This window comes from Lutjanus erythropterus, chromosome 14 (genome assembly GCF_056507025.1).
Source record: "Lutjanus erythropterus isolate fLutEry1 chromosome 14, fLutEry1.hap2, whole genome shotgun sequence".
NCBI lineage: Eukaryota > Metazoa > Chordata > Actinopteri > Lutjaniformes > Lutjanidae > Lutjanus > Lutjanus erythropterus.
The window spans coordinates 34,228,985-34,256,463 of NC_139330.1; the positions used below are offsets into that span (position 1 = coordinate 34,228,985).

A 27,479-nucleotide genomic window follows, 5' to 3' on the forward strand; every position below is an offset into this window, starting at 1 on the left:
AACCATTTTTATGCCTGATTAAATCATGTTTTTGTAAAAATCTGATGGAGCTGAAAGAAATCTGGAACACACCATTAAAGGGCCAACATTTTCATAAAGAATCTATTTTAAAACAAAGATAAGTTTAATAGCATGTTTGTGTTATCAGTAGATATTGTTAGTTCTACATTTTAAAGGCTTTTAACACATTTTTATATTTGAAGTTGTGAATTCTCATCTGGGACAAAGCTGTTTTCTGACAGCAAGTTTAGAAATAATAATAAAAAAAATAATAAAGCAGATCAAAAGATTTTATAAACGACATATTTCATACATAAATCCCTTAAGCGTAAAGTATTGCTCTGATAATCATTGTTACTGTTAAAGTGTTTATGAAGACAGCTGCTCCATATTGTTGGTTTGATGGACAGATGAATACAGCTCTTCACATGATTAGAAATGACTGATTAAGTTGCAAAGGTGTTATGAAGGATGTCAGTAATGAGGACAACATATAAAGTCACGTGTGTTTCTTCCTTTACACTGGTGTCCCATGTACAACTTTGATAGTCCAGTGATAACACACAGTGTGTACATCAGCCTATACACATTTATATCATATATATGAAACTACAGCAAAAATGGCTACTTATTATATACACATATATAATAAATATGTCTAGGACATAAATGTTAATATAGGATGTAGCCATATTAGGGATCCAAAAGTCTCCTTCACTCTCAAAAATTATTCAGAGATCATCAGTTTACTGGCAGAGAGGAGTGAAGATGATAGAAAATATTCATATCTAAGAAGCTGAAATCAGACAACTGTGACTTTTTTTAAATTAAAAAATGACTCAAAATTATTCATTGATTATCAATATAGATGACAGATTAATGGTTTCAAGTGTTCACTGTTAGGTTTATTACACTGTAAACCAAAATAAGTTAGCAATACTTAAAAATCAGCAACAGGTAACACAATACATTCTTCTTTTTAGTTTCAAAAACTCAAAGATTCAAGTTAATCTAAAGAAGAAAAGTAAATTATTTCAAATTAAATTAGTTCAAAACTCAAAAATCTACTGTAGCATGTTGCCTTGAAACGTTGAATTGTCTCATCTATTTTTTACAGTGTAAATTGATTCTTATGTTCTTTAACTGTAAAAATATGTAGCCTTTACACCCAAAAATATTTTGTCAACTAAGTTTTGAAGGTGGCTCGTCTTCTTGAGTCTCCAAAAGCTGGCTACTGGCTATAAATAAAAAAAAAGGAAAGTCCTCAGGGAAAAGACAGAAGTTAATAGTTGCAGCTCCAGACAGATTTTTTTTTCCCTTTTTTGATCATAAAGGTTGCTGACCCCTGGCTTAGGGGGATATTTTGCTTAAGGGACAAACTTAAAACCATATAGACAGAAAAGAGGCAGATGGGGACGGGGCATGAAGGCCACCGTGCCTCAGGCAGAGCATTTTCTGAAATTCCTGCCCTGCTTTTGATCATACAACGTTGTCCAGGATTGAGATGAAAAGTTCTTATGAGTTAAATTCAAAATAAAACGGACTTCTACTAACTTAGAATTCATATTGCAATAATTGTACACTTCCAGCATCAGGAATAGGGAAGACGCTGCATCAGTGTCCTCCCACACACCATCGCTGCAATGTGCACTTCGACAAGCCGTGTGACGTCCCAGAGCAACACGTGTGGGACTTAAAGAGTCGTCTTTAAAAGAGAATCTGAGATCAGTTCTTTTCCTTTGTGTCATGTCTTTCAGCAACATTTAATGTGGATGTTTTCCAAGACTGAACTTAACACAAGAGGAAAGAGAGCAGAGAGGAAAGAACTGAAGAAGTCAAATGAGAGAAAAAAAAAATCCAATTTAATCATTAGACCAACCTGATTAATAACACCAAAACCCTGACAAACCATAGTTCAAAACGCATGAATATTAGAAGAATGTTTCCATGGTAATCAAGATCATTCATTCACATCTTTCTCATCTGTTCCATTCCCTACTGCACAATTTTTACATTAGAAAAAGTTATATACAATAAATGTTTGAAGGTAAAGCCTCTGATATGCGGCCTGCTTCACAAACTTGCTGCACTTCTACAGAAAGCGGAGAGAAAAAAGGGCCAAACCGCCTAAATATGAGCTGAAGATAAGAAGCAGTCAGTCAGCTGGCTGGAGAACCTGTCGTCACTGAAGATGTGTTTGTCTCATGGAGGTCAGCTCGCACAAGAACCACGGTCACTTTCAAAGAAGAAGAAAAGGATTCGCACATTCCTGAGAACTGGGACAAACTTTTAAAATGATCAATACCAACACTCTTAATTCCAATTCATGGTGAAAAATTATTCTTTATGGATTCATTTATATGTAATTTATAAAATGTTTTGGTTTGCTTAACTTGCTTTGTGCCAGAAAACTTCAACCAATTAAAAGCCCCAAACTCTTGCTTGATAACACAGGTATAAAAATGTGATATTATAATCATTTTTGTCTTAAAATATTTTTAATGAAAATATTGGCCCTTTAAAGTTGTGTCCCAGATTTCCATCAACTCCATCATGTCAACTCTATAGCTCTTCTAAATCAAAGTTAAATAAGAATTATGGTTTTAAAATGTGTATTTTCATTCTGAGACACTTTACAAAATAAAATGGCTGTGAAATGAAAAAAAGGGGCATTTTGTCAACTCTGTCACAAGGAAAAACTGACAGATTCCATAACAAATTTAATCACCAAGAGGTTGGCTTGTTACAAAGTTTTTGAACTTTGAATTTAACCTTTTAAAATATATTTTCCAGCATAACTGAAGAGTAAAAATCAAAACTCCCTCAAAGTGTTGTCCCAGTTCTCCAGAATGAGTGATTTATTCTCAACTTGTTACAGAAGCATTACTGTGGTGTGTACTGATGGGTTGTGATGTGATTTCTGGTTGTTCAGTCTCTCATCTCTCTTAAACTTCATTACAGGCTCAGAATTGACAGTTTTTTTTAACAACTGGTTACAGAAATTTCTCAGCGCTGCTCAGAAGCACAACAGCAGTCAACGTGGACTAACTTTTCACTGCTTTTACACAAAATCCGCTCAGTTAAATCAACATTTTTCAAACTGAAACTCTCTGAGTATTTACAGTCCATTCTGCACTTTAGCTACGCCAACATCTATAAAATAGAAAAATAAAAACACACGTCATTCCTGGACGACCTCTATGAAAGGTGAGAAGAGGAGGACAGAACTTGTCGTTCACTCACACTGCTGTCCTACATGAGCAGTGAAGAGGAGCCATTCCTTTTGCTGAAATGCAGATTTGGTTTATGCAAAAAATAACAGCTGCTTCAAAGATAATAGTGATACATATATTGTATTGTTACGCTACATTATTAGTGTTTTTTAGGTCACTGCATTCTAAAGGTTTTAATTGTTATGATACAGAAGTATATATCATGGAAGATAAATGCGTGAAAAATTATGAGCTCAGTAGAGAAATTCATGTAACCAACTGTGAAAAACTGTAAGAGGAAGGCTGTTTAAAAATACATTCTATCAATGCTACAAGTCCTTATTTTGCAATACTTGCTGGAGGTCACGGAGAGAAGGTGGGATTTCTACAGAGAGCCACAGTCCTGCCCTACATCTGACCGAGCCTGTGTTCCACCTGCCTGTTTCACAATGTGTTCTATTTTCTTCATCTGTTTTCTTTTAAAAGCTCAGTCATCATGATATTGATGTTTTTCTGCCCATAACGTAAGCTGAATGGGAATCCAAGTTCTTCCTGCTTAAAGAGGAAGTTAAGTATTTTTTTTAACCTGAAGCCCATTTTCCCATATATATTTTAAATATTGGGACAGTATTGAGAGAGAGTGCTGCAGCTGTCAGCCCTGAAACGAGCTGCAATGTAATCCTTTGGGGCAACTACGCATAGCCAAAGTATGTCCATGAAAAGTGTTTGTTTTGCCACCGAAAGGCTCAGATTGTTATTATATATGTTATTATAGAGTGTCTAACAACATTATGCAAATGACCTCTACAGAGATAAAGGTTTTTGTGGAAGAGGAAGATCATTTTTGTTTAACCAGAAACTGCAGATTTATCACTCTCACCAAACCCACCAGACTCCATTTACAGAAACAGTAATATTATTATTATTATCATTGTAAACGAACAGTACACCTGGAAATGAAAAAAAAATACTGTGTTCTCTGGGCTTGTAGTGCTGTTTATCCATTTATACTGTTTTGGTGTGAGTTGCAGAGTTTTGGAGATATCGGCCGTAGAGATGTCTGCTTTCTCTCGCTCAGCTTTAGGTGCTCAAAGCACCGAAAAAAAAAAAAATACATTTGAAAAATTCAGATCATGTGTCTCTTTCCAAAAATCATGACCTGGCTATTCAAGATATTATGGAAAGGAACCCTACAGAGAAAGACCTATTTAAAAAATAACATCCTTTTTGTTTAACCAGAAACAGCTGATTTGTTGCTCTACACAAATCCAACACTCCACTGACAAATAGTCATTTTATCATTGTAAACAGAAACCTCTTTGAAACTCCACAGAACTAAATAAAACTCATTCAAACAGTCTTGGCTCGTCTTTCCACGGCTCCAAAAATGACCAACTTTAGTTTGGTTGAAATAAACCCTTAATTCACTGAGCTAGATGTGAAAATACTCTGGCTGTACATGCTGTTTCTCCCTGCTGCTTCTCTTATGTTCAACATCCCTCTCGCCCTTCTCCTGATATTTTCCCATCATCCATAATTCGGTGCATTAATCAAACCTGAGTTTGTGATCGTTGGAACAGTTGAGAGACAGACCAGGACAGTTTTATTGAGTTTTATTCTGTTTCTGTCGAGTTTGAAAGAAGTGTGTTTTACAGTGATAAAAATGCTGTTTCTATAAGTGGAGTCTCGTGGCTTTGAAGAGAGCAATAATTGTCTATTTCTGGTTTAATAAAAAGTTCTGTTTCTGTAGGGATCCTTTCCATAATGTTGTCAGACACTTAGAAGAACAATCTGAGCCTCTCAGTGAGAAAAATACGCATTTCTAGTGTACTTCAACCAAGTGTGCAGACAACTGTAGTCTATTTTATGGCTCCTGGCTGCAGCACTCTCCCTGAATACTGGACCAATTTCAAAAATTGTTGTCCCCATTACTCACTTCAGCACAAAAACTTGGGAAAGTAAGAGTGCAGGTTGACAACAACCAGGGTTACCCCCACCCCTTACACCCTAAGGTTACCTCCTTAATGGAACAGAGGTTTGCCCTGCAGTGGGACAGAACTTTGGCTTTCTGTTAGATCACAATATGAATCTTTTTTGCCCTATACTGTGAAGGCTGTCAAGCTGGGACTGTTTTATTTCAGTGGCCGCCTCCTTCAAGACATGCAGCCTTTACAGAATCTCTTCACAGAACAGTAAATGAAACAGCTGTTTTGACCTATATTGACTTTTCCAGTGTCCACAACACTGAAACTAGTAACAGTAGCTGTTAGGAAGCAGACCCTCACAGCTTTATTTGTTTGACTACAATTTCCAACTACACCTGCAAACACAGAGGGCACAGATCATGACAGAAACCTAAAACGACAGCTGACCTGTCCTCTGTCCTCAGTCCCAGCTGTGGGTCACTGCACTGTGAGTATGTGTGATGTGTGACCTGGATGGAGGCTCGTACGGTTATGATTCATCTCATTCAGATAGATACTGTATGTAGAAAATTACAACCCAGTGTACACATGCTCACACACAAACAATTTTAGGCACAGAAACAAAGAAAACTGTCAGAGTCGTCTCTGCTCGAGGAAACGGGGGAGGTGAAGGTTCGGGTTGTAACGTTCAGTTCAGTTTGACAGTGCTGAATGTTCCAGAGAAAACAACCTCCAGCCATTCCAGCCAGATACAGTCTGTCATGTGTCGGGATCCTTCAGTCCACTTTGACCACACTGTAGATTTTGGTAACAAACCAGAAACAGGCGAAGAAGCCGATTGTACCTGAAGACAGAGAAAATACACATTTAATCAGAGCTACATTCAATAAATTCATGCATTATAAAGAGTTTGCATGTGAGATTGAAGGGTGGTGGGTGGCTACTTCACATATTTGTATCACTGTAACTCTTAACCTATTGCAATTTCAGGACTGTACAAGACTTATCATTTAATATTACAGCTTTTCTCTGAGCTCAGCTGATCTGATCCAAGCTAGTCTAATCTGTTTTACCCTTTATTAACCTAGGGTTGTTATTAATACCTGAGGTCAGAATAGGGTTGAACAATTTGGAAAGAATATCTAATTGCAATTATTTTGACTGATATTTCATTTGTGATATTGGATGAAATAAACATTTTTGCATCATTATTCTTATTTTGATTGAAAAACATGCTAAAATGACTATGGTGTGATTTTTTCCCACAGGAATCTGTGACAAATAGATGTTTTTTTCAAGTCTGTATAATCTGATGTGTAGGACAGGACATCTCTGTCTCACCACATTCATTCATTTAAAAGTTTGACACATTTTGCAAATTTTGCACACACAACAAAATATTGCACCTCCTGCAATTTGAAAATTGCAGAAAGACATGTTGCGATTTCAATAAAATCTCAATTAATCGCGCAGCCTTTGGCTAGATGCATAAGACTCTGTGTTGCGATTAAAACTCAAAGACAGCATGTGCACTGTTTTCATCTGATTTATAAAGCTGCATGTATGCATGGTTCTGATTTAAAATAAAATCAATCATTGTACAACCAGGCACATTTCCACTTCCACAATTAGCCATGAATGGATGTAAAAATTCCTTGAATCATCCCTTTGTATGGCAGAAGAAGAAAGAATGAGGTGGAGGGGATTTGCAGTGACAACTCAATCATAATTATTTAATGTTAGAAAGATGATCAATGATTCATTTATAATGTTCATGTGGAAACAGACTTTACAAGGTGCTTCACAGTTGAGGAAATAAAAACATAATTAATGCAGGGAACAATGGCTCAAATTTACTCACAATTATTTAACAAGTTGCTGTCAGCTAAATTAATTTTATTTTTTGAAAACAACTGTCACCAATTTTGAACAAGTACCAGTACTAATACCACCCTGTAAAAATAGTCCATTACAAGTAAAAGTCCTGCAGTAAAAATGTAAAGTAATAAGTATGTATCATCAGGAAAACGTACTTTAAGAATCAAAAGACCCATAAATGACCCATGTGAGTGTCCAACAAACAGCGTAAAAACCAAAGTTATTCACTTTACTGTCATGTAAGATGAGGAAGAGCAGAATATCATCACATTCAACTTGCTGATCACATGACTGCTTTCATATTTGCATCAGTTGCTGATTATTTTTTGATAGTTGACCAATCCAATTAATTTATTCCTCATCCCATCATTTAAGCTTAAGTTTTACATAGTGTTTGTTTCATTATTTACATCATAATTTAAAGGTTCTGTAGGTCTTATGTACAGTACTTGAGTAAATCTACTCACCACTGGTCAACACAACTAAAGTCAATGAGTGACTGTGGATCACTTCTTATTGTTTTGACACTAAATATATTCAGTGAGCACATCTTTCACCATCAAATGTGGGCAAATAATCTCCATTGTGGTTTTGGCATGGTTAAAACGATTTGATTAAATTTTTAACAGCCCCCTCTGCCAATTAATCCTGGTACTTGGGTAGGTTGGAGGGGTGGGGTTGTTGTAAAACTGCACCTACCAGTGAATAAGAAAAAGATGAGAGCCATGATCATGGTGTATCCAAAGTAGAGGATGGTGCTTGCCAGTCCAGTGATCTGCAGCTTGGAGAAGAAGTAATGAATGGCATAAACCAGGAAGTAGACAGCAGTGAAGCCGCTGGTCAGGAAGGAACGCCACTGCCAGTGGTAGTCCTGAGAGGAGAAACACAGCAGTAACAACACTGTTTTATATCAAACTGGTCACATTTCAAGACACTGAAGACTCTGATGAAACAGCTGTTAACAACTAAAATACACAGGAGTCAGAATTCATATCATCACTAAAACATGAGGACAAAATCATGCTGTTTACCTCAGCACATAAGTGGAAGTAGCAGAGCAGGATGGTGGCCTCGGAGCAGGTGATGACCAGGATGATGAAGACGAGGAAAAGGAAGCCAAACATGTAGTACATCTGATGGGACCTTAAGGACACACAGAGACATGTCTGAGCACATCAGTGAACTAAACACAAAAGATAAAACACATCACTAATTGAAAATCTATGTTCTGATCCGTCTGCCATCATATGCAGTAAATACAACACTGACAAGCATTTTCCCAAAAAAACACTGCATAGATTCATACAAAATGAATCCTGCACAATCATCATTCACAACTAGAAATGTGTGGCAGCACCTACATGTGCAGAGGCCCCCCGCCGTCCGCCTGTATCTTGTTATTTTGCTGCTCGGGACATTTTGCCAACCCAAAACATTTATTCGAAATCCTTGGAATGAGACTCAACAATCAAGGATGTATTCAGACGTTGTGTGAACAATCACAGCCAAACCTCTGTCTTCATTCTCACCAGATGGAGTTCAGTATGAAGAACAGCTGAATAAAAATACACCCGAAAGGCAGAATTCCTCCCATGACGATACCAGGGAACGGCTTCGTGTAGAACGACTGCTCTGGGATTTGACGAGGAATCTGATTGGTCCGCACTGGGTGCTCGATACCCTTAAACAAGCAGTCACAACAGAGAGAAAGAGTGACGTGTTATTGAATATGATACTGATAATATGATACTGATCTGCTTTTTTCTTCTTCTCTTGTGGCACCACTGTGTTGCTGGACTTAACTGATGACGTGACGGCTCACTCTTTCTGCAAACCACCACGGGCATGAAATCTATACCAGGATGTGTTGGGTGTACAGTACATGGATTTATATTTACTTACTGCCTTCTTGAAGCCAAAGTACGCTCCTATGAAGGTAAGTGGCACTGAGATACAGAACCAAAGCGCCAATATGGCTACCAGGGTCCCAAACGGCATGGCTGCTGAGGACCCCTCACCCCACAGGATCAAGTTCATCACAAAGAAATCTGCAAACACCACCCTGAGCAGAGACAGAGAGCGTGACAGATGGAGGAGGGAATGAGTGAGAGAGATGGTCTTTGTCATGCACTAAACTTCCTACTCTGACCTTGTCTTCATTTTTAAATTCAGCCCTAAGAGTCTCACCCTGGACAGAGGAAGGCTGTGAGCAGAACGTTGGTCTTCCACTTCTCTCCTCCAAAAGCTGATAATGAACCAAACACAAAGAACAACATTTTGTCAATAATAATCTTAATAAATTTAATGTTGTTTTCAATAATAGAAATTGATTGTTTCCTTCTGAAGACAACAGTTTAGGCATTCTTATGTGATTACTTCAGATTGTTAGAATAATCCACAGATTATCAGCAGAATATTGGATTATAAAAACAATCTGTAGAAGCCGGCAGCCCGACCTGGAATTTTTCTCCCTTATTCCTTTTGTCCCTTCAACAAAACACACTTCCGTGTTTTCCCTTTCACTTACATTTATATAGGCGAGCGGCCACGTATCCAGCAGGAGTTCCCAGGAGAACCCAGAGAACAACAGCACATGTCATCAGAGCCCCGCGGTTCGCCGGAGAGAGGAACCCAAGACAGGCAAAGACTGGAGAGAAGAGGGAAGAGATCAGTTTATTCCATGTTACACTTCTGAAGTTAGGATAAGTGAGGCAAAATGTTTTTGAAGTTTTTCTATAAAATATTTTAGTTATTTTGTTTTTGTAATATTTATGGTTTTGATGCTGATGATTTTATAAATTTTTTAAACTTATTTTCTTTTTTTGACATATATACATTTTTTAATTCTACTAAACAATCATGAAGAGGACAAAAACATACAAAGGGTGACAAAGGTCATGATGAAAATCTGAGTTCCAGAGCCGAGGAAGACTGACAGCAGCATTCCCTTCCTGGGAGGTCGGAAAACGTCTCCATGTACCAACTTCCAGCCAAACTCCTCCTGGGCATCTTCCTGGAGAAAGAAACAAATGAAGACAAGACAGGTTGGGGACAGCTGGGACATGTTACAGTAGTACTATGACTGCCTTGTATGATTATGTTTCATGTGATGATAAACACAGCTAAAGTTACATGAGCCTTCTTTGCTGTAACTATTAGGTAATTTTCTGTCCTTGGCTCCGTCTCAGCTCAGACACAGAGACAGGTACTCACCACCGAGTCCATCTGATTGTATCTGGCGATGTCTTTATGCAGAGTCCGCAGCATGATCATGGCCACCATTCCAGACAGGAACAACACGATCACCAACGAGTTCATGATGCTGAGGAGAAAAGAAAGTTAATTAGTTAATGTTGTGTCAGTATTCTGATGTGGGTTTTCTCATTTGAGACGGGTCAGCTGTCAGTGATGGTTTGAATAAATCATTATAGCACTGAGACAGACAGAATTAATATTTGACTTCAAAAGGATTTTTAAACCCAAAAAATGATGAATGCTGTTTAAAGTCTGCCTTGAACTGTGAGCCTGCTGTCTCTGAAAACTGACAGTCACTTTGTGCACCACTGTCGTTCACTCTGCCAGTTATGAATGTGTCCCTGCGTGCTCTCAAACCTCATGATTACCACGTGAATTTGTGTCAACACCTTTTGTTGTTTTTCAGCTTCACATCACTGGCAGAGCATTCATGAACTAAATCTAAATAAGCTAAACCTTCAAAACCGCAATTAGATCTCACAAATTTTGTTTTTACTTCTTCCAGGGAGGTTATGTTTTCATATCACTTTCTTTGTTGGTTCGTTTGTCGGCAGGATTACAGAACAACTGCTGGACCAATTTTCAAGAAAGCTGGTGAAAGAACCCTTTAAATTTTGGAGTAAATTCAAATCGCAAGGAGGATAGACAAATTATTCTTTAGATTAATTAAAATCACACTAAAACTGAGGTCTGTGCTGTCAGTGGCCTTCTTATTGAGTCATAAATTTACAGGGCTGTAGCAAGAGCAAAAACTCACAGTACAATAAAACCAGGATAAAAAGTCCACAACATGATTTTTATTGCGCTATTAAAAAAGAAAGGAACCACGACTTGAAATAATGTCCTTTATTAACCAATAAATCTGATGTGTACAGCTTTTTTGTTTGTCTAGAATGACCTTAATTAACTCAAAGTGCTTCTACTTCCCTTCTTTATTAAATAAAATAAAAATATCCAGTCATGACCTAAGCATGTGCAGAAATTGTCATCAATTGTCTATAGCAATGAATGTATGAAGTATGTATATACAATTGCAAAAACAAGTTTTGTGAAATTCCATATATTGTTACATCCCTACAGATTAGGTACAAAATTTATGTCATATTTATGTCATATCATCGTGTGTGTGTGTGTGTGTGTGTGAGCCTCACCTGAACCACTGGATGTTGGTGTGAGGCATTGACTCTAGGATGTAGTCCCATCTGGATGCCCAGCGAATATTCTTGTCTTCCTGCAGACACAGACACAGACACAGACACACACACACACACACACACACACACACACACACACACACACACACACACACACAGAGTTCTGTTTCCTTTCTCTTAATAAATGAATATGTTTGATCAGGCTGGTATTTTATATGGGATTTACATATTTACTCTGGTTACTCTACACGTGTCACTGCTTCCAAAGACATTCCTGGAATTTAAGTCCTTGTTTTGTAGAAGGATGTTTCAGCATAATGCAGATGTTTTCACCCTTAACTGAAATGACGATGTACAGACATTACAACCAGCACTGTTGTTATCTTTCTTAATGAAATGAAGAAATGCTTTGGCCTGTTTCTTCCTCTCCACTATGACTCATCCTTGTTGCAACTTTCCAGCAGTGCAGATACACTGACGTCATTGTTTTGCAATGTGTAACTGTCAGAAAAACACTCTGCCATCATTAAAAAGAACTGATAAGCTCTGAGGCATATAATTCCTATCCTTAAAGCGACAACAAGGAACTTTTATATCTTATTGATTTTGGAGTCCCCTGTGGACAAAACAGTAGTGTTTCCACTGTAATAACCTCAAAATATAGCTAAATCTAAATCTTATCTAAATAAAAATCTCCTGCTGCCTCATTTTAACTGCCTCATGTATGACTCACTGCAACTTTGTCTGTGAAAATGTAAACACAGGCTTGTTTCTGATTCTGATTTCAGGGAGAATCTAACCTAGTGGCAGACATTAAGGACAACTATACAGAAACACACAGGCTTCTCATGGATGGTCTCGTTAACTTATGTGGGTCATATAAAGGCAATATATATATCAAATCATGCATGACTACAGACAAAAAACACACCGATCACTGGATCAGCAACATGTCCAGAAAGGTGAATTCAATTTTAAAAGCCTAGCTGTATATTTGAGCTGCTGTACTGACACTGAAACTGCCCCCCTGGGAAAAGCTGTAGGATTAACTCACTGTGTCATGACACAGAGTCCTGTGTGTGTTTAAAGGGCCTGTCACAGTCTCGAACACACAAGCACACATTCTGTCTGATCCCACTCTATATCCAAGTGAACCACAGGTGCGTTAGGCAAACCTGGCCACGAAATTACAAAAAGTACATTTCACACCTCACACATACTTGCACCTCTACTCCACCGTTTTCTAAGGAACACAATGACACTGCTCTGAATGAAAATGTAGAACAAAACCCCCAATTTCAGCATCAGTCCATCTTCAGTTTCTAGCCTGGCTCTTCTTTAGAGCCTTACAAAACATGGGCGGCACAAAACACAACAAGATGACACTATTGCACTAACCACAAAGCTGACAGAGTAGGTGTACGGGATCTTGAACACTCCTGCGTGTTTGTTCTTCAAGAACTTTGGTCCTCCAGAACAATCCGGGCTGTCATCCTTTGCATTTTCATAGCTGGACAAAGACAGACAGAGGAAATAGATTTCAGATCCTCTAACCTAATTTGCATATTGAGATCAGCTGAATGGATGCTTTTCATACCAGGGCACAGGACCAAAGCTCTTTTAATCTCTACAGTTGGTTCAAATGTGAGAAAAAACAAAGACAAACAACACACTAATCTAAAAAAATTGACATCCATGTTGACCCGATATCTCCACATTAGCTAAAACTGTCTTTCATTACCTTTTTGGTTCAATCTTGGCAGCAACCAGCCGTGCTCCGAGTTGTTCGTGCTCGACGATGTGGTAATGGATGGTGATGTCCACGTGGTTGAAGATGTAAAAAGCATCCTTTTCATTAAAGTTAGACTGCAAAACAAAACCACGACACAAAAGTTGAAAGCACAGGCAGGCAATAATGTGTTATCACAGTTACAGCTATGTGTTGGATGTGAACCATTCTAAGTGTGGGGACTGAGACAAGTGCGAGACAGTGAGAGACAGTGATGGATGCTGCTGACCCTGTTTCTACCCCCTAACAAATTTGACACGCAGATACATAAAGGAAAATTCTGGTATTTTTAAACCTGTCCATTTTCTTAAACATATTTTGTGGTCTCAATGATCAATATGTACAAAAACTTTGGGAGGTGCTTCAGTAGATTCCCTCAGCTGGCTGCAATGGCTGCAACACGACATGTTACAGTAAGTCCACTAAAAGAGCTTATTTTTGCCACCGACAGGCTCAGATGTTTATTTTTAGTGTCTGACAACATTATGGAAAGAATCCACATAGAGACAGGCTTTTTCAGTCAGGCTTCTTTGTCTTCAAAGCAACTAGACTCCAGTCATTTTACTTTGCAGAACATGAGAGTTGCTGGTCCAGGGCTGCCTTTACTGGTTATTTTGTTTGTTTACCCTTTAATTCAATCAGATGAATTCCATCAGGATCAGCTTGTTTTTTTAAAAAACAAACCAACCTATGGTGCACCTCAAAACCCTGATGTTACATTAGTCAGTGTCTGCCAACAGTTAGAGATCATATTTCTATACAGTATTGATTATCATGAATTAATAGTCTTTTGTGAATATTCGATTACAGTTTGAAGTAATTAAAATCTAATATTAGTATGCAGATTAAAAACTCATTGTGCAGGACTGACAAGAATCCTTCTATGTGTAAGAAAAATTAGAGTGAAACTACGTTATTTATAATCTGTAGACGGAGATGGAATAATGACATATGCAAAGAGAGATTTGTTTGTGTCCATATGTGACCCACTCACGTTGACCACGCAGGCATCTTTGGGTCGGCCTGCTTCTGTCACGTAACAGCCAATAGGGAAGCCAGGATTACAGAACTTCTGTCCATCTTCAACATCATAGCACCAGGTGACCGGCATGTTATCCACAATCCTAAAAACACACACAGACACACACACACACACAGACACACACAGACACACACAGACACACACACACACACACACACACACACACACACACACAGACACACACACACACACACACAAATATATTATTCAAAATAACTCTAAAATCACAGTTTTCATGTAGTTGCTCAGCTCTCACATTTCTCTTCCGCTCTGCCACATTTTTGAGTCACAATTGAAATTAAGTATTAAGTATTCGTTGTTCTTTCAGACATTTTTTGATTTGAATGATAATTTTGCAGAGATGATTTTGCATAACTCATAAACCAACACTTACTCGTTTTGAAAATTCTGCATTAATTTGAAATCTGAAATGGACATACAAAACTTATTATTACAGTCTGAAATAGACATTTAAAATAGGGACACTACAGCAGTAAGGTTGAATTTGGTATTTCAACTAAAGATGTTTTCTTGATCTCTAATGACACATTGTGGCCCAAAAACTCTTATCAATCATTAATAATAATTGTGAACACAACTAATAAAAAGGTTTCAAGCTGGATTTCAGAAATAAAGGTCACCATGTTAGCATCTGCAAACTCTTGACAGAAAACATATTCATTCAACTTTGTCTGACTCTGTGTTCTACATCCCCCCAGTCAAGCCTGTCCCCCTGTTTGGGAACCACTGGGTACACAGGCTCTCACCGAAGCAGCGTGACTGCAGCAAAGAAATGATGTTCCTTGGACATTTTCTTCTTTGTTGAGAGTTTGAGAAGTCAACTATGCACGTAACAAGTCACTATTTCTGAGCAGATCTCACACTGTTGTCTGAGTTTCTTCCAGGTAGCATGAAAACACAGGTGTGAAGGTATCGCGAGATCTCGTATTTCTCGTGTCGCACAGCTTGGGCGAGAGCCTGTGTACCCGCTTCAGGCGTGTGCAGGTCAGGTCTGAGAGGCTACAGTTGACATTTAGTCTAAAAACATGGTGTAAATGGCGTCTTTTTGGGTCAAATTTTAATGTCGCAGCTTACAGACACCTGGATTACACCACATGAGCAGTATGGAGACATTTTGTGTTTTTTTGTGTGTGTGTTTTTTTGTTTTTTTTTTACATTTTAAAACTGGTCACCATTCACTTCAATTGTACTGAATTTGGCTGCAACACTGTTTTCCGCTGAAGCTCCAGGAGTGTTTTGTGAACTGGAGATTCTTCACCCATCCTCACATCAGCACAGGGGTGAGGAGATATTGAGTGAAATTTCATTTTTGGGTGAACTATCACTTTAATGTGAACATGCATGAAAAAAGGCAAGTGATGATGATTCTACCTGCAGGCAGAAATATATTTTCACATGCTGACATCACAGCTCCTGTTTTGTTATGATTTATAGATCCCTTTAGTGTTCTGGTGTGTAGACAATTCACGTGTTTCTGATGAAAGCCTGTGTACATGTGGTTGCACATTCCTTCTCTTTATAACGTGTGTGTCAGTAAAGGATACATACCAGTGATGCTGGTAGTTGAGCAGCATGCCTTTCTTAAGGAAGTCCAGCTTGGCTTTGTCTGATGCATTCTCTGTGTCGTAGGTCTTGGTGCACACCTTCTGACACACTGCAGGTTTCTGAAACTCAAACTGACACACAGGACACACAGTTAGTATGAGTATGCGTTGGCACTGTAACAGCTGGGTTTGGTTTGTTTACTATCATTGATGCCAACGATGCATCAGTCCACAGTGTGCAACATAAAACACAAACACAACATAAAAACACAGAGTACAAGTCTCTGTCAGGATCAGTTACTTAGTATGTCTACTTCTTATGATGATGAAAAATCAGGTGATCTAAATTGTTTTCCCTTCTGTGTTTATGACTGAAGAACGTGGAAAAAAAAAGTCTACCAGGATATCTCTTTAAGTCCTTTAGCTTTTTTAAAATATGCAAACAGATGAAATAAAAGTTTTTCAGGATCCTTTATCTATTTTTTTTTTTACTGATCCTGACAAAATCTTTTTTTCTTCTTTTCTTAAGTGATAAACATGGGAGAGAAAACAACTTAGAATTTGTGTAACTTTTTTCTCATAGACACTTTTTGGATCCCTTTTGTTTGACTTCAAACCAAGAGTGAAATAAAAAGATCAACATCAGCTTTGTCCATTCAGCGCAGACACACACCCAGGATTTATTTAGCCTAGCTTAGCACAAAGACTGGCAGCAAGCAAACTCTGCTGAGCTGTAATATTAGTCAGGCTGCAACTAATCATCAATTAATCTATTCGTTGTTTGGTCTTTAAAATGTCAGAAAATGGCTAAAAATCTCAAGATGATGTCTAAACCCAAAGATATTCAGTTTACTGTCAGAAAGGAGTAAAAAACTGAACATATTCACATTTAAGAAGCTGAAATAACAGAATTTGGACTTTTTTAAATGAATGTACAACCTAAAATGATTAATTCAATCATCAAAATTGTTGCCGATTACTTTGATTAAAGTTTAAATATAATAATAATAATCAATTGATCATTGCAGCTCTAAACATTAGCACCACTGAGCTAGCTACCACAGTGATTTGGTTGGTGGTTGTGGTTCAGCAGAAAATAAATAGAAAAAATAAATAAGAACATGAAACTGCTCACAACAAGGTCCGTGGATTATCTTGAGTAACTGGCTCACGATTTCTAAACAGAGAGACTGCTGTTGAGTTGTTTAAATGTATTTTTTGGTGCTTTGAGCACCACAGGACTAGTTCCATTTAGTTTCTTCATACTGGAGAGCAGGCAGACATCTCTACGGCTGATAACTCCAACACTCAGCAATTCAACAAAACTTGGGTGGATTAGTATGAAAAATAAGTATGAAAAAATGAAGAACATGTATTTTCAGTTTTGTTGTGAACTGTTCCTTTAAGTAATGATGCTGCAGCATCTGCATGAACCTCTCTCAGCTCCACCTACTCACCTGCCTTTCTATTTAGGTTAAGAAACCCCACAGAGGGACAGCTGCAACATTTGATTCATTTGGTTTAAAGAATAAAAAATACTGCTTTCTGCATCACAGTGTCTCACACATGAATGTATCTAACTGTCATTGTGTCCAGACAGAACTCAAACCAGCCAACCCAACAACGACTTCACAAAGACAAAGACTAGAGATGATCGTTGTAGCCAGCAGCTGTTGTTCATGCAATAACTAATAATGTACAAAGATTAATGACAGTCAAGTATGCTCCCATTTAATCTAATTATTCAGTGGTTGTTTAGCCTGTAAACAACTTTATTAAACTACATACAGTACATAGTTTTCACAGCATGTGACCCACCAAAGATGTTTGACTGTGAAGATGCTTTGTTCTGTCTCTTGTCTCAATGGTTCATCATTTATAAATGCTCTCTGCTCTGTAATGGAGCTACCACTGATGTTATAAACATGTAGAATAAAAGCGGAATGTGTCTCCTCACTGAATGAGAGCTCTCAAAATCCATCCACAGACAGTCTTTTCAACTCAGCTGGATCTTCATCAGTTAACATAATACAAAGTTTTCTTTTCCAGTACTTTTCTAGTCAGCAGGCTCTATTAAATCAGGGTTTTCTCTGCCTATCTTTCTCCTAACTTTACGATGGAGCACCTTTGTACTATTTTTGTTGAAAATTGCAAGAATTTTTTTTATTTTTCTTGCGGTAATACCTTCATGCCGACGTTCCCATATTAGTGAAAGTTTCACTAAATGTGTCTCATGTAGCATGTATATTTTGATTGCTAAGGTGTAATTCATTTATTTTACATAAATATCTGAATAGAAAATAACCTCCATAGCTTATGAGCCAAATACTCCAAATCAATACTAAACATTATTAGGCCTACTAAACTTAGACACACCTCTTTTTATTGGATTTTAGAGCTGCTTCTATTTTATTTTGACATTTGTATATTTAAATCGTGCATATGTTTGACCTAATTGTTTGATACCTGTTCACTGGTCTTTTCATTCATCATTCTTGACTTGCCTTTTATTAAAAAAAAAAAAATAGAAATAGAGCCAGGAGAGAGAAATGTGCACAGGAAGATGTTTTTGTGTTGATTCCTGTGGTGAAATAAACTGCCATTTGTCACAATCTTTGTTTTTTTATCTCTTTGTTTAATCTTGGTATAAAATTTACACACCTATGGACACTTTCCTCTGTCAAATCATGATTTTGTTACTTAAACAAACTGTGCACAGTGAGCATGTCAAGTTCTCCAGCTTCTTCCACCTTTGTTTAAAAAATATCCAGAGACAACCCTGTAAGACTCCTACAGTTCTGCCATATTATTCTAGATAACCCCCTTTTCAAATATTTTAAATATATCCAAGTATTTGGTGGGTAATTTTTGGTGATTTCTGTGTCTGGACATAACACAATAGTGTGACAATGTGTTGCGAGTGTTTATCTGGATAGTTTTGTCTGACCTCATGACCACCATGTCAGCATGACACCAATTTTGTGCCCAAGTATGTCTTAAACTAGTCATGTTTAACAATGTCCTGATGATATCCTGACCTGGAGTTGACCTGACATCACTCAGCCAGTCTAATGTAGAGCTGTAATCCAGTGTAAATACACTCTACTTTTCTGTACCAGGCCTTGACATAAGACTGTATCTGCCAACAACTGCCCTCTGTATCTATCCTGTGTATCCACACTGAAACATCTGTGTGTGTGTGTTTTTGTATATGTGTGTTACCTTGTATGGTGAGGGTTCGATCCTCTCCCCAAAAAGAACCTGTCCCAGATTCTCTGACGGACGTTTCTCTGTTTTCTCTGAGCAGAAGTCAAACCTGCAGAAGAGGAGGTGAATGTGACTGTGTTTGGGGCAAAATCTTTACTCCCCTTTACAAGCTGCGTTCAGTAACTGGGTTTCTAGCCTGAAGGTTTACCAACTTGTAATGTCCTGTGACTCCATATTTACAGACTAAAATTGCCTGCAGTTAGTAGGTAGTTTAGGTCATGTGTTAGAGTGGTGGAAAAGTCAACAGGCTGAGCTTCTTGTCCTGGGAAACCTTGGCAAAACATACCGCTGATTCCTGGTATTAGTGCACCTGATCAGCATGGATTTAACACTGCAGGTGACACTGTCTGTTCAGAACACTGCTGTTTGTCTCCTGAACATCCTGATCCGCTGGTTTTTGTTTTTGTGTTTTAGAAAAACCTCTCAAAGAAAAACACTGAAGATGTTGATATGGGTTAGAAAAATATATATCCCAAGGTGCAAAGGATAAGACTGTGCTGCATTTGCATTTTAAAAGTACAGGTTAAGCACCACTTAACCTGTACTTTTGTTATTACTAAGTTCTAACTGTCAAAAATAACTCCATGTTAAAAATATATTATTTATGAGGCACTAAATATGAAACACATCATATCCTGTTTTAGTGTATCAAAAATTACAGTTTGTTAAGTTTTGTTTTTTTAGGATATGAATATGTTAAAGCTGAATATCTTTAAACTACACAGCACACAGACAGACCCTTGTGAATCCAGGGTTATGAAGAATAAATGTACATGCATTTATGATCATAATTGAAATGCCACCAAGGGCTCTTAAAGTTATAAAAAATATTTGCACTTAAACATGAGAAATACGGCAGTTCATAGTGAACAATCTATCATTTTCATTAAAATGAATAGATTGTTTTTATTTCAAAGTCTGGAAATGTTCAGTAATAAAACTGTCAAATCATAATTTAGCTGCTTTTTGTGAGTTGATATAAATCAGATGATTGATTGCGTTAAATGGCAAAATGATATCATCTATAACAACTGCAAGCCCCTAAACTCAATCAAATCAACACCATATGTTAGAAAAATCTGCCATATCAGTAAATACTGACTGATAAAATAAAAATCAATATCTAATAGTTATGAAAGTGTTATTGAATAAAAATATCAATTTTGACATCACTACATGAGTGAGAATATTACTGAATCCAAATACCATTCTTACAAAAGTACAAATGAATGAATAATTAAATGAGTATCTACATGGAAAATTTACATAAAAATGTATCTGTGTATCACAGTTTTTATTACCATAATTTAAGACATATCTGATTTATATTAAATCTGGTGTAAATACAGTCATTAGAAAAAAAGGGCTATTTTTTTTATGCAATTCAGTTTAAAACTGCAATGAATGTTTTTTTTAGACGAAACTCAGGCAGGGAGAAGCAGGTTTGTGGAGCCTGAAGGAATAAAAGAAAAGTGTACAGTACTTACACAGTGTATTCATAAGGCAGGACAGACTCCACTGAATCCAGCCTGTTCACAAACAGCTCGATGGTCGACTTGAAGGAAACAAAGCAGACAGACATGTTAGGAAGACAACAGGGACGCTCCAGTCAGGCTTTTCATTATTGTCTTGTTAAATACTGATTTTTCTTTGGTTGGTTGGTTCATTCTTTTCACCTTGTTGTAAGAACTTTGCTATGACATTTTAAAAAAACTAAAAAACAAAAATGTTTGGACACTGACTAAGTACAGAAATTTGTCTTTTTATGTAATTTGGATGAACTGACTCTTAAAAGTATTTTTATATTAAACTGTTTTCAATAAATACAAGTAAAAACATTTCTTAAAAAATAAATAAATCATAAAAAGGTGTTAGATAGAGCACAGAACCATTTGAATCAGAACTCATCGACCCTGAAGGAAACAGAGCATCACAGTATGGGATCATTTGGAGGCTTTCATGATAATTAACAACAGACAAAGACCCAAACTAACTGTGACTGCAAAGAAAACAACATGTTAACGTCATTAGAGGTACTGTGCTATGACTGTACAGTCAGTGTGTTATTCATGTTATTACACACTGATGTGTTCAGTTCTTATGTAGTGTGGCTGAATGTAAAGCCTATTAACTTGTATGTGATGTGCCTTTATTTTACTAGTGGAGCTCAATCTAACAGATCCAGAGGTGGGAAGTAACCAAGTAACTACTTTACTTAAGTATTTGTTGTTGTTCTTATGTCGTTTTTCGTCTGGTTATTTTTCTTTGTCTTGTTGACAAGACTTTTTTTTTTTTTACTTTTACTCCCTACATTTGAACATAAATATCTAATATCTTTCTACTCCTCATATTTTCAATACAGGCTTGTTACTTTAGTTTTAATGTCTCTGAGGAGAATTACTGATTACTTTTATTTTGCATTACTGCGGGTCACCTTCCCAACATCAGGACTGGTTTCAACATAAATGGGTGGAACAGTAACACACAGAAAAGACTATTCATTGGTGTGTCCATCAGTGCGTAACACACACAACGGACAAAACAAGATGAAACATAACAACAACATAACAACATAACAAGACAAAGAAAAACAACTAGACAGGAAATGAACAAGAAGATGAAAAATTATGTAAGAAGACTGAAAACAACATAAGACAAAAAGACAAAATAAGACTAAGAACAATGTAACAAGAAGAATAACAATTTTAGACTAAAAACAACACAACAACATGAAAAACAACATAAAAGATGTCACAAGATAAAAAGGACATAAAAAGGTGAAAAAGGTTTTTATATGGCCATTAGGATTTGTGTGGGGTTTGAAAGAGGGCCAGAGGCACCAATCAGAAATGACAGAGGTATCCCAATCTGATCATCACTTATGGTGACAGATGCAAAAAGCAGGCTAAATGAATTTTAGAGAAAATGACATAATATTTCCTAAAATGTAATAACCCTCATGCAGCAGGCCAGGGTTCAACTCTGACCTGTGATCTTTTGCTGCGTGTCCTCTCCTCACCCCCCCCCCCCCCCCCTTCCTGTCCTGATCTGACTGTCTTATCTAATGAAACCATAAAATGCCCAAAAATACTTTAACAACTGATGAAATAAACATATTTATTCATCTATGGTTTCTCTGATAAGGACACATACAGCATACACAGACTAGTTGGGAAAGAACTATCATGTTGATGACAGTGAATACTTATTTGCAACGCCCGTCCCTTGAAAGGCTTTTATGAAAATAAGAGATTGGAACAGTGAGATAAAAAGATGCTAAATTGATACAACAAAATATCATAAAAATAAGTGAATGATGATAAGTCTGATGTCACTCTATTCGGTCCCCATATTCCATCAGCTCTTTCAGTGCTAATCTTGGCAGTGTGTCAGATAACAGTCAGCAGGGATCATGGGTAATATTTGATGCAAGCCTCTGTTTTGATGATCAAGTCAAAAACTGTTGTTCAGTCATGCTTCATCCAGCTCAAGATCATTTTGAAAATTAGGCCATTCCTTATCTATTGCTGATAGAAACAATTGTACATGCTTTAATCTGTTCTCGGCCTGGTTATTACAACAAGCTGGACTCAGGTATCAGTCAGAGCTCCCTCCACCGTCTCCAGCTGGCACAAAAAGGTTGCTGCTCCAGTCATTACTGGGACAAAGAGGCATGATCACATCACCCCTGCACTGAAGCCTGACGTTCACTCCTACATTGCTGTGAGTGAGAGCGATCTCAGACACTGAAATATTCCCACAATTTAACAGTGCAATTAAAGTGTTCGCCTATAATTATAATGGGACACTACACCGGGTGGATCAAGTGACGAAGCAGTGTACTGAGTAAGTTATTAATGAGTTACAGCAACATTTTGTACAATAGTCCACCTTACACCTGTCTTCTTCTCATCGTGTCTCTCAAACATACACACTGTGCATCACTCTGCTGACAGGTCAGCTACTGCACGTGTCAGAGTACAGTAGATTAAATCCTGGACATACATTATTTTTACACAGAGCAGCCAAATAATAGACTGAAAGACACAATGCAGATCTGCAAATGCAGGCTACTATATTCTTAAAATTCACAGTTAAGACGTGTTTGTGCAGTACATTTGTCACAATACCACAACTTCAAACTTTGATACAAAACTAGTATGAAAAAATGATATTTGACACCTCTCCCAACACCATGTCACAAAGACAGAAAAGTCTTGCACAACAAATAGATATTTTCTCTTTTTTAAAAAAAATTAGCAACCTGCACACAGTGCTGGTACAAAAGTCACTGACTGAGGCCAAGTTCAGGCTGTAAATTAAAGACTGAACTGAACTGAGGTGGAGGATTTTTTTTTTTTTTTAGATATTGTGCATTTTTGTGATACTATCAAATGCCTGTGTGAGTCATTTTTAAAGAAAACAAAAGCCAAATTTCTGATTTCAGCTTCTTAAATGTGAATATTTTCTGGTTTCTTTACTCCTCTCTGACAGTAAACTGAATATTTTTGGGTTGTAAACAAAACAAGAGATTTGAGGATGTCATCTTGGACTTTAGGAAACACTAGTCAGCATTTTTCACCAATTTTTGACATTTTATGGATCTATGGACTAAACAATTCACCAAGAAAATAATCAAAAGATTAATCAACAATGAAAATAATCATTAGTTGTAGCCCTAATTGTATTGTTTCAAAACATGAGGTATCGAAAAAGTATTCAATTGTCAATTCTTTTGACAACCTTAGTGTGTATGTATGAGAGAAAATATAGAGACAGAGAGCTCTGACTGCAGCAGGATCCTGACATTTGTGCTACTATGATGCATAATTTGGTGGTTTGTGTGTTGGGACAAGTCTGGGCGTTGATAAATACATATTTCCGCAGTTGGGCGGTGTTAGTTAGCTTTCGCAATTGGTTTGGGTGGGCGCAGATGTTAAAAACCCTGACCCACACATCACATATTTAGAAGGGAAAACCAAAACAAAACAAATCCTTAACTTGAAAACTGAATATCTACCCAACAAACCAATAATTGGATAGTCAAATATTCATGTCCAGCCCCATCAGATATTATAAATTAGTATAAATGAAAAAAATGCACACAATTAGAACTTAACCCTACACATAATAGGCTGTAGCAAACAGAACTCCCCCTGCACAGCCAGTATAAAGGATCAGGTGCTGGTCAGTTGCAGGAACATTTTAGCTACAATCTCAAAATAAACCATTTTATTAAGAGCTTTTAATAAAGTCAGAGTAAAGTCAACTCAGTGTGCAGTGGTTTATTTTAAGATTTTACACATAAAATGCTGCCTATTACACAAACACACACACAAATAAAAACAGTCTGCATCATGTTTAAAAAAAAACAAAAAAAACAGAGGACATTCATGCACAGACCGATACAGATGTGCAAGGTCAATATCAGCCGACCAGTATATCTGTCTGGCCCTATTAACAACACTGTTGAAGGGACAGTTCACCCCAAAATCAAAAATACAATATTTTCACACACCTGTGTGTTAGCAGTATCACGTAAGAGCTACTTCTTCCTGCAGCAGAATCAATTAGAACTACTTTCTTTTCTACTACAAAGAAAGTAGTTCCTACATGAAACTGCTAACAACTTGTTTATCTTGAGTAACTCGGTCATGATTGTTAGAAAGAGACACCGCTGTTGAATTTTTCGAATGTAATTTTTTGTCCATTACACTGGATAGAAAGCAGACAACTGTACGGCTGATATCTCCAGAACTCTGCAACTCACACCAAAACTATCAAGATGATAAACAGCACTCCAGGCTAGGGGAAAAATGTCTTTTTGATTGTGGCATGAACCGTCCCTTTAAGAAAAGTGCTACATAAATAAAGATTATTGTAATTACTACAATTATTATTCATTATTAATTTACTGATTGATCAGGTTGTTTTAAAATATCAGAAAATGTTGAAAAATGTCAATAGTCAGTGTTTCCCACATCTTGCTTTGTTCAGAACTCTTTCTTCAAATTACTCAAGCCAGTTAATCAATTATTGGTGATTAAATGTAATAATTGATTAACCATTGTAGCTCTTATTATGATTATTATCTATGGGTGTAACTATTCATTTATCTGGATCGATATATTGACTCATCCCAATATTAATGATACAAAGTGAAAATATTGATCTATACTGTAATCTTTAATATGCACCTTTATTTTGAAAATCACATGACATGTCTGTGTCACAAATGTCTGGAAGAGTTCAGCCATAAACTGTCAGCAATATTTAGTTTTTGTGAGGTGACATAAATGTAACTAATGTGTTAAATGGACATATGACATCATCTGATATTGAACTGAATCGAATTGGAATCATATCGTGGTTTATTATATCAATTAATATCGTATTGTTGTCCTAAAAATCGTTATAATATCATATAGGAATGAAACTTGTGATTTACAGCCTTATTTTCATCATCATTATACATCAAAGTGTAATATATCACTCCTCACAACATTTTACAATAAGCACTTTGTAATGTAAATGAGTTTACATTATTTAATTTTTACAATATTTTCAAGTAGCCAGCTACGCTAATTATGAATAATTTTGACAGTCTGAGTCACTTCTACAATCAGTCGGACTGACGAAGTCACTCTGATGTATTTACATGTAGCCATACAGCTATCTTGCTATCTAGTTAGCATGTATCCGTTAGCTTTGCAGTTTGTTTGTTTGGCTAACATTAGCTGAGCCACATTAAAGCTGTTTGTAACCGTGAGCTCACATATCTGCTGCATTCAACCCCCCTGTCTGTGTAGTAACTGTATGTGCACTACATGAGTTATTGAGTTGGACCATCTGGTATCTGTCCAGCTGATGTTTACCTTGCAGTCTGGGACTTGGTCTTTTCCAGGCTCACAGAAGCTAACAGGAGCCAGCCCCGGCAGGTAGAAGGCGGCGGCCCGGGCCAGCAGAGCGGCTCCCAGCAGCCACAGCAACATGTTCACACGACCGGTCCTCCGCACAGCTTTATACTCTAATATATCAGTCCTGTTCGTACTTTACATCTGACATCCACACTGGACAGCCAGCCACCAGCAGCCGTTTCTGCGGTAGGCAGACACGTCACATGCCGGAAGCGCTGCTATGTGAAGCGGTGCATTGTGGGAGTCAGAATCATAAGCACATAAAGAGGTTGTGTAGTAGTAGTAGTAGTGGTGTAGTTCGAGATGAACTGCGCCTGGCCTGGAGAGTGGGCGAGATCAGGCGGCCGCAGTGACGAAAATCTGCAGTCAAGTCTTACAGTTTTCAACAAGAGAGTGTAGAGAAAGAGACACTAACATCCTGTTAGATCACCTGTAGGTTACCTGTAGTCTGCAGATCATGATCATAACTGAAGAAATAAAGTGCGTTCTTGATCGCTGATTGAAGTTAAAACAGAAGAGATCCTCCTTCTGACACGTGTAACATCTGTTCTTTTATCTGCCTTCTAAAGCACTTTGTAATTGTTCTTTAGATAAGTCATTTATATAACCTTTATTATTATCAGACACAAAATATCTGCTTATTGACAAATTAAAACTTTATTGCAGGACATAAGAATGATATATCCACCGTTTAATATTACAATTACACAGAAAACTAGAAAATTTCAAACAGAATTTTGAGTGTGTCTGATGCTTGCTGCCGACTAGCATCCCCACCATATTGCCAAAAGTATTAATAGCAGTAGATGTATCATTGAGGTTGCGTTTGAGTGTGTGCACATGCACGAGCTGTTACACACATGTATGTATGTATGTGAGTGTGTGTGTCTGTGTATGTGCATGCATTATCATGTGCGTTTGTATGTATATGGGTGAGTGTATGTCAATAAAAGTCCCCTTACAAACACAAAGAACAGCTTTTGTGTGTGTGTATATGAGAAGCTGTGTAAATAAGTGGGACAGAAGAACAATATGGCTGACATTAAAAATGTCACTAGGCAGCCATGGATATTAGACTTAGAGCTGGACATTCAGTTAAGCCAATCACAATCAGCCCAGCAACTGTGAGTGGACATGTATTCACTGTGTAGGCAAGATGGACATTTCATGAATGAATGAATGAATTTAACATGAACCAGGTCAAACTTTAAATTTATTAACAGTTAAAAAAGACTGCAGTCTAAAATGTCCAAGTTGGACACAGAAAGACAGAAACAGACAGATAGACAGTGTTTTTAAACTGTTAATAACTTCACTCTTTGAGCTGCTTCAGGTGTAATTCTCTCTGTATGAGGTTTGAACTGTCAAAAAACAGCTTTAGGTCAATCCACCAATCAGAAGACAGGACCAGCCTCAGGTTGGTGAAACTGGTCAATCACCTGTATGTTACAGCACAGAGAAATCTGAATACTGAA

At 37.3% G+C, this 27,479-nt stretch overlaps 1 protein-coding gene across 1 annotated transcript; it reads right to left on the minus strand.

The window, feature by feature from the left end:
- Positions 1-5,314: 5,314 nt before the first annotated feature.
- Positions 5,315-26,211, minus strand: tm9sf2 (transmembrane 9 superfamily member 2). The gene is made up of 17 exons (XM_084736042.1): positions 25,963-26,211; positions 20,575-20,642; positions 19,043-19,136; positions 15,825-15,952; positions 14,208-14,337; positions 13,166-13,290; positions 12,823-12,934; positions 11,422-11,501; positions 10,229-10,337; positions 9,896-10,028; positions 9,543-9,662; positions 9,203-9,260; positions 8,918-9,077; positions 8,545-8,696; positions 8,047-8,158; positions 7,715-7,886; positions 5,315-5,981 (listed from the first exon to the last, which is right to left on the minus strand). Exons 1-17 carry the CDS (start codon positions 26,077-26,079, stop codon positions 5,914-5,916), a joined length of 1,938 nt encoding a protein of 645 aa, XP_084592168.1. The 5' UTR covers positions 26,080-26,211; the 3' UTR covers positions 5,315-5,913.
- Positions 26,212-27,479: the final 1,268 nt, after the last annotated feature.

Bases quoted from the DNA above. Each gene is read 5' to 3' on its own strand.
- tm9sf2 (XM_084736042.1), bottom strand. From the start codon at position 26,079: ATGTTGCTGTGGCTGCTGGGAGCCGCTCTGCTGGCCCGGGCCGCCGCC. The intron at 19,137-20,574 runs GTAAGTACTGTA...CCTCTTCTGCAG, and splicing joins CTGCCTTATGAATACACTGT to GTTTGACTTCTGCTCAGAGA. The intron at 8,697-8,917 runs GTAAGTAAATAT...TGCTTGTTTAAG, and splicing joins ACTTTGGCTTCAAGAAGGCA to GGTATCGAGCACCCAGTGCG.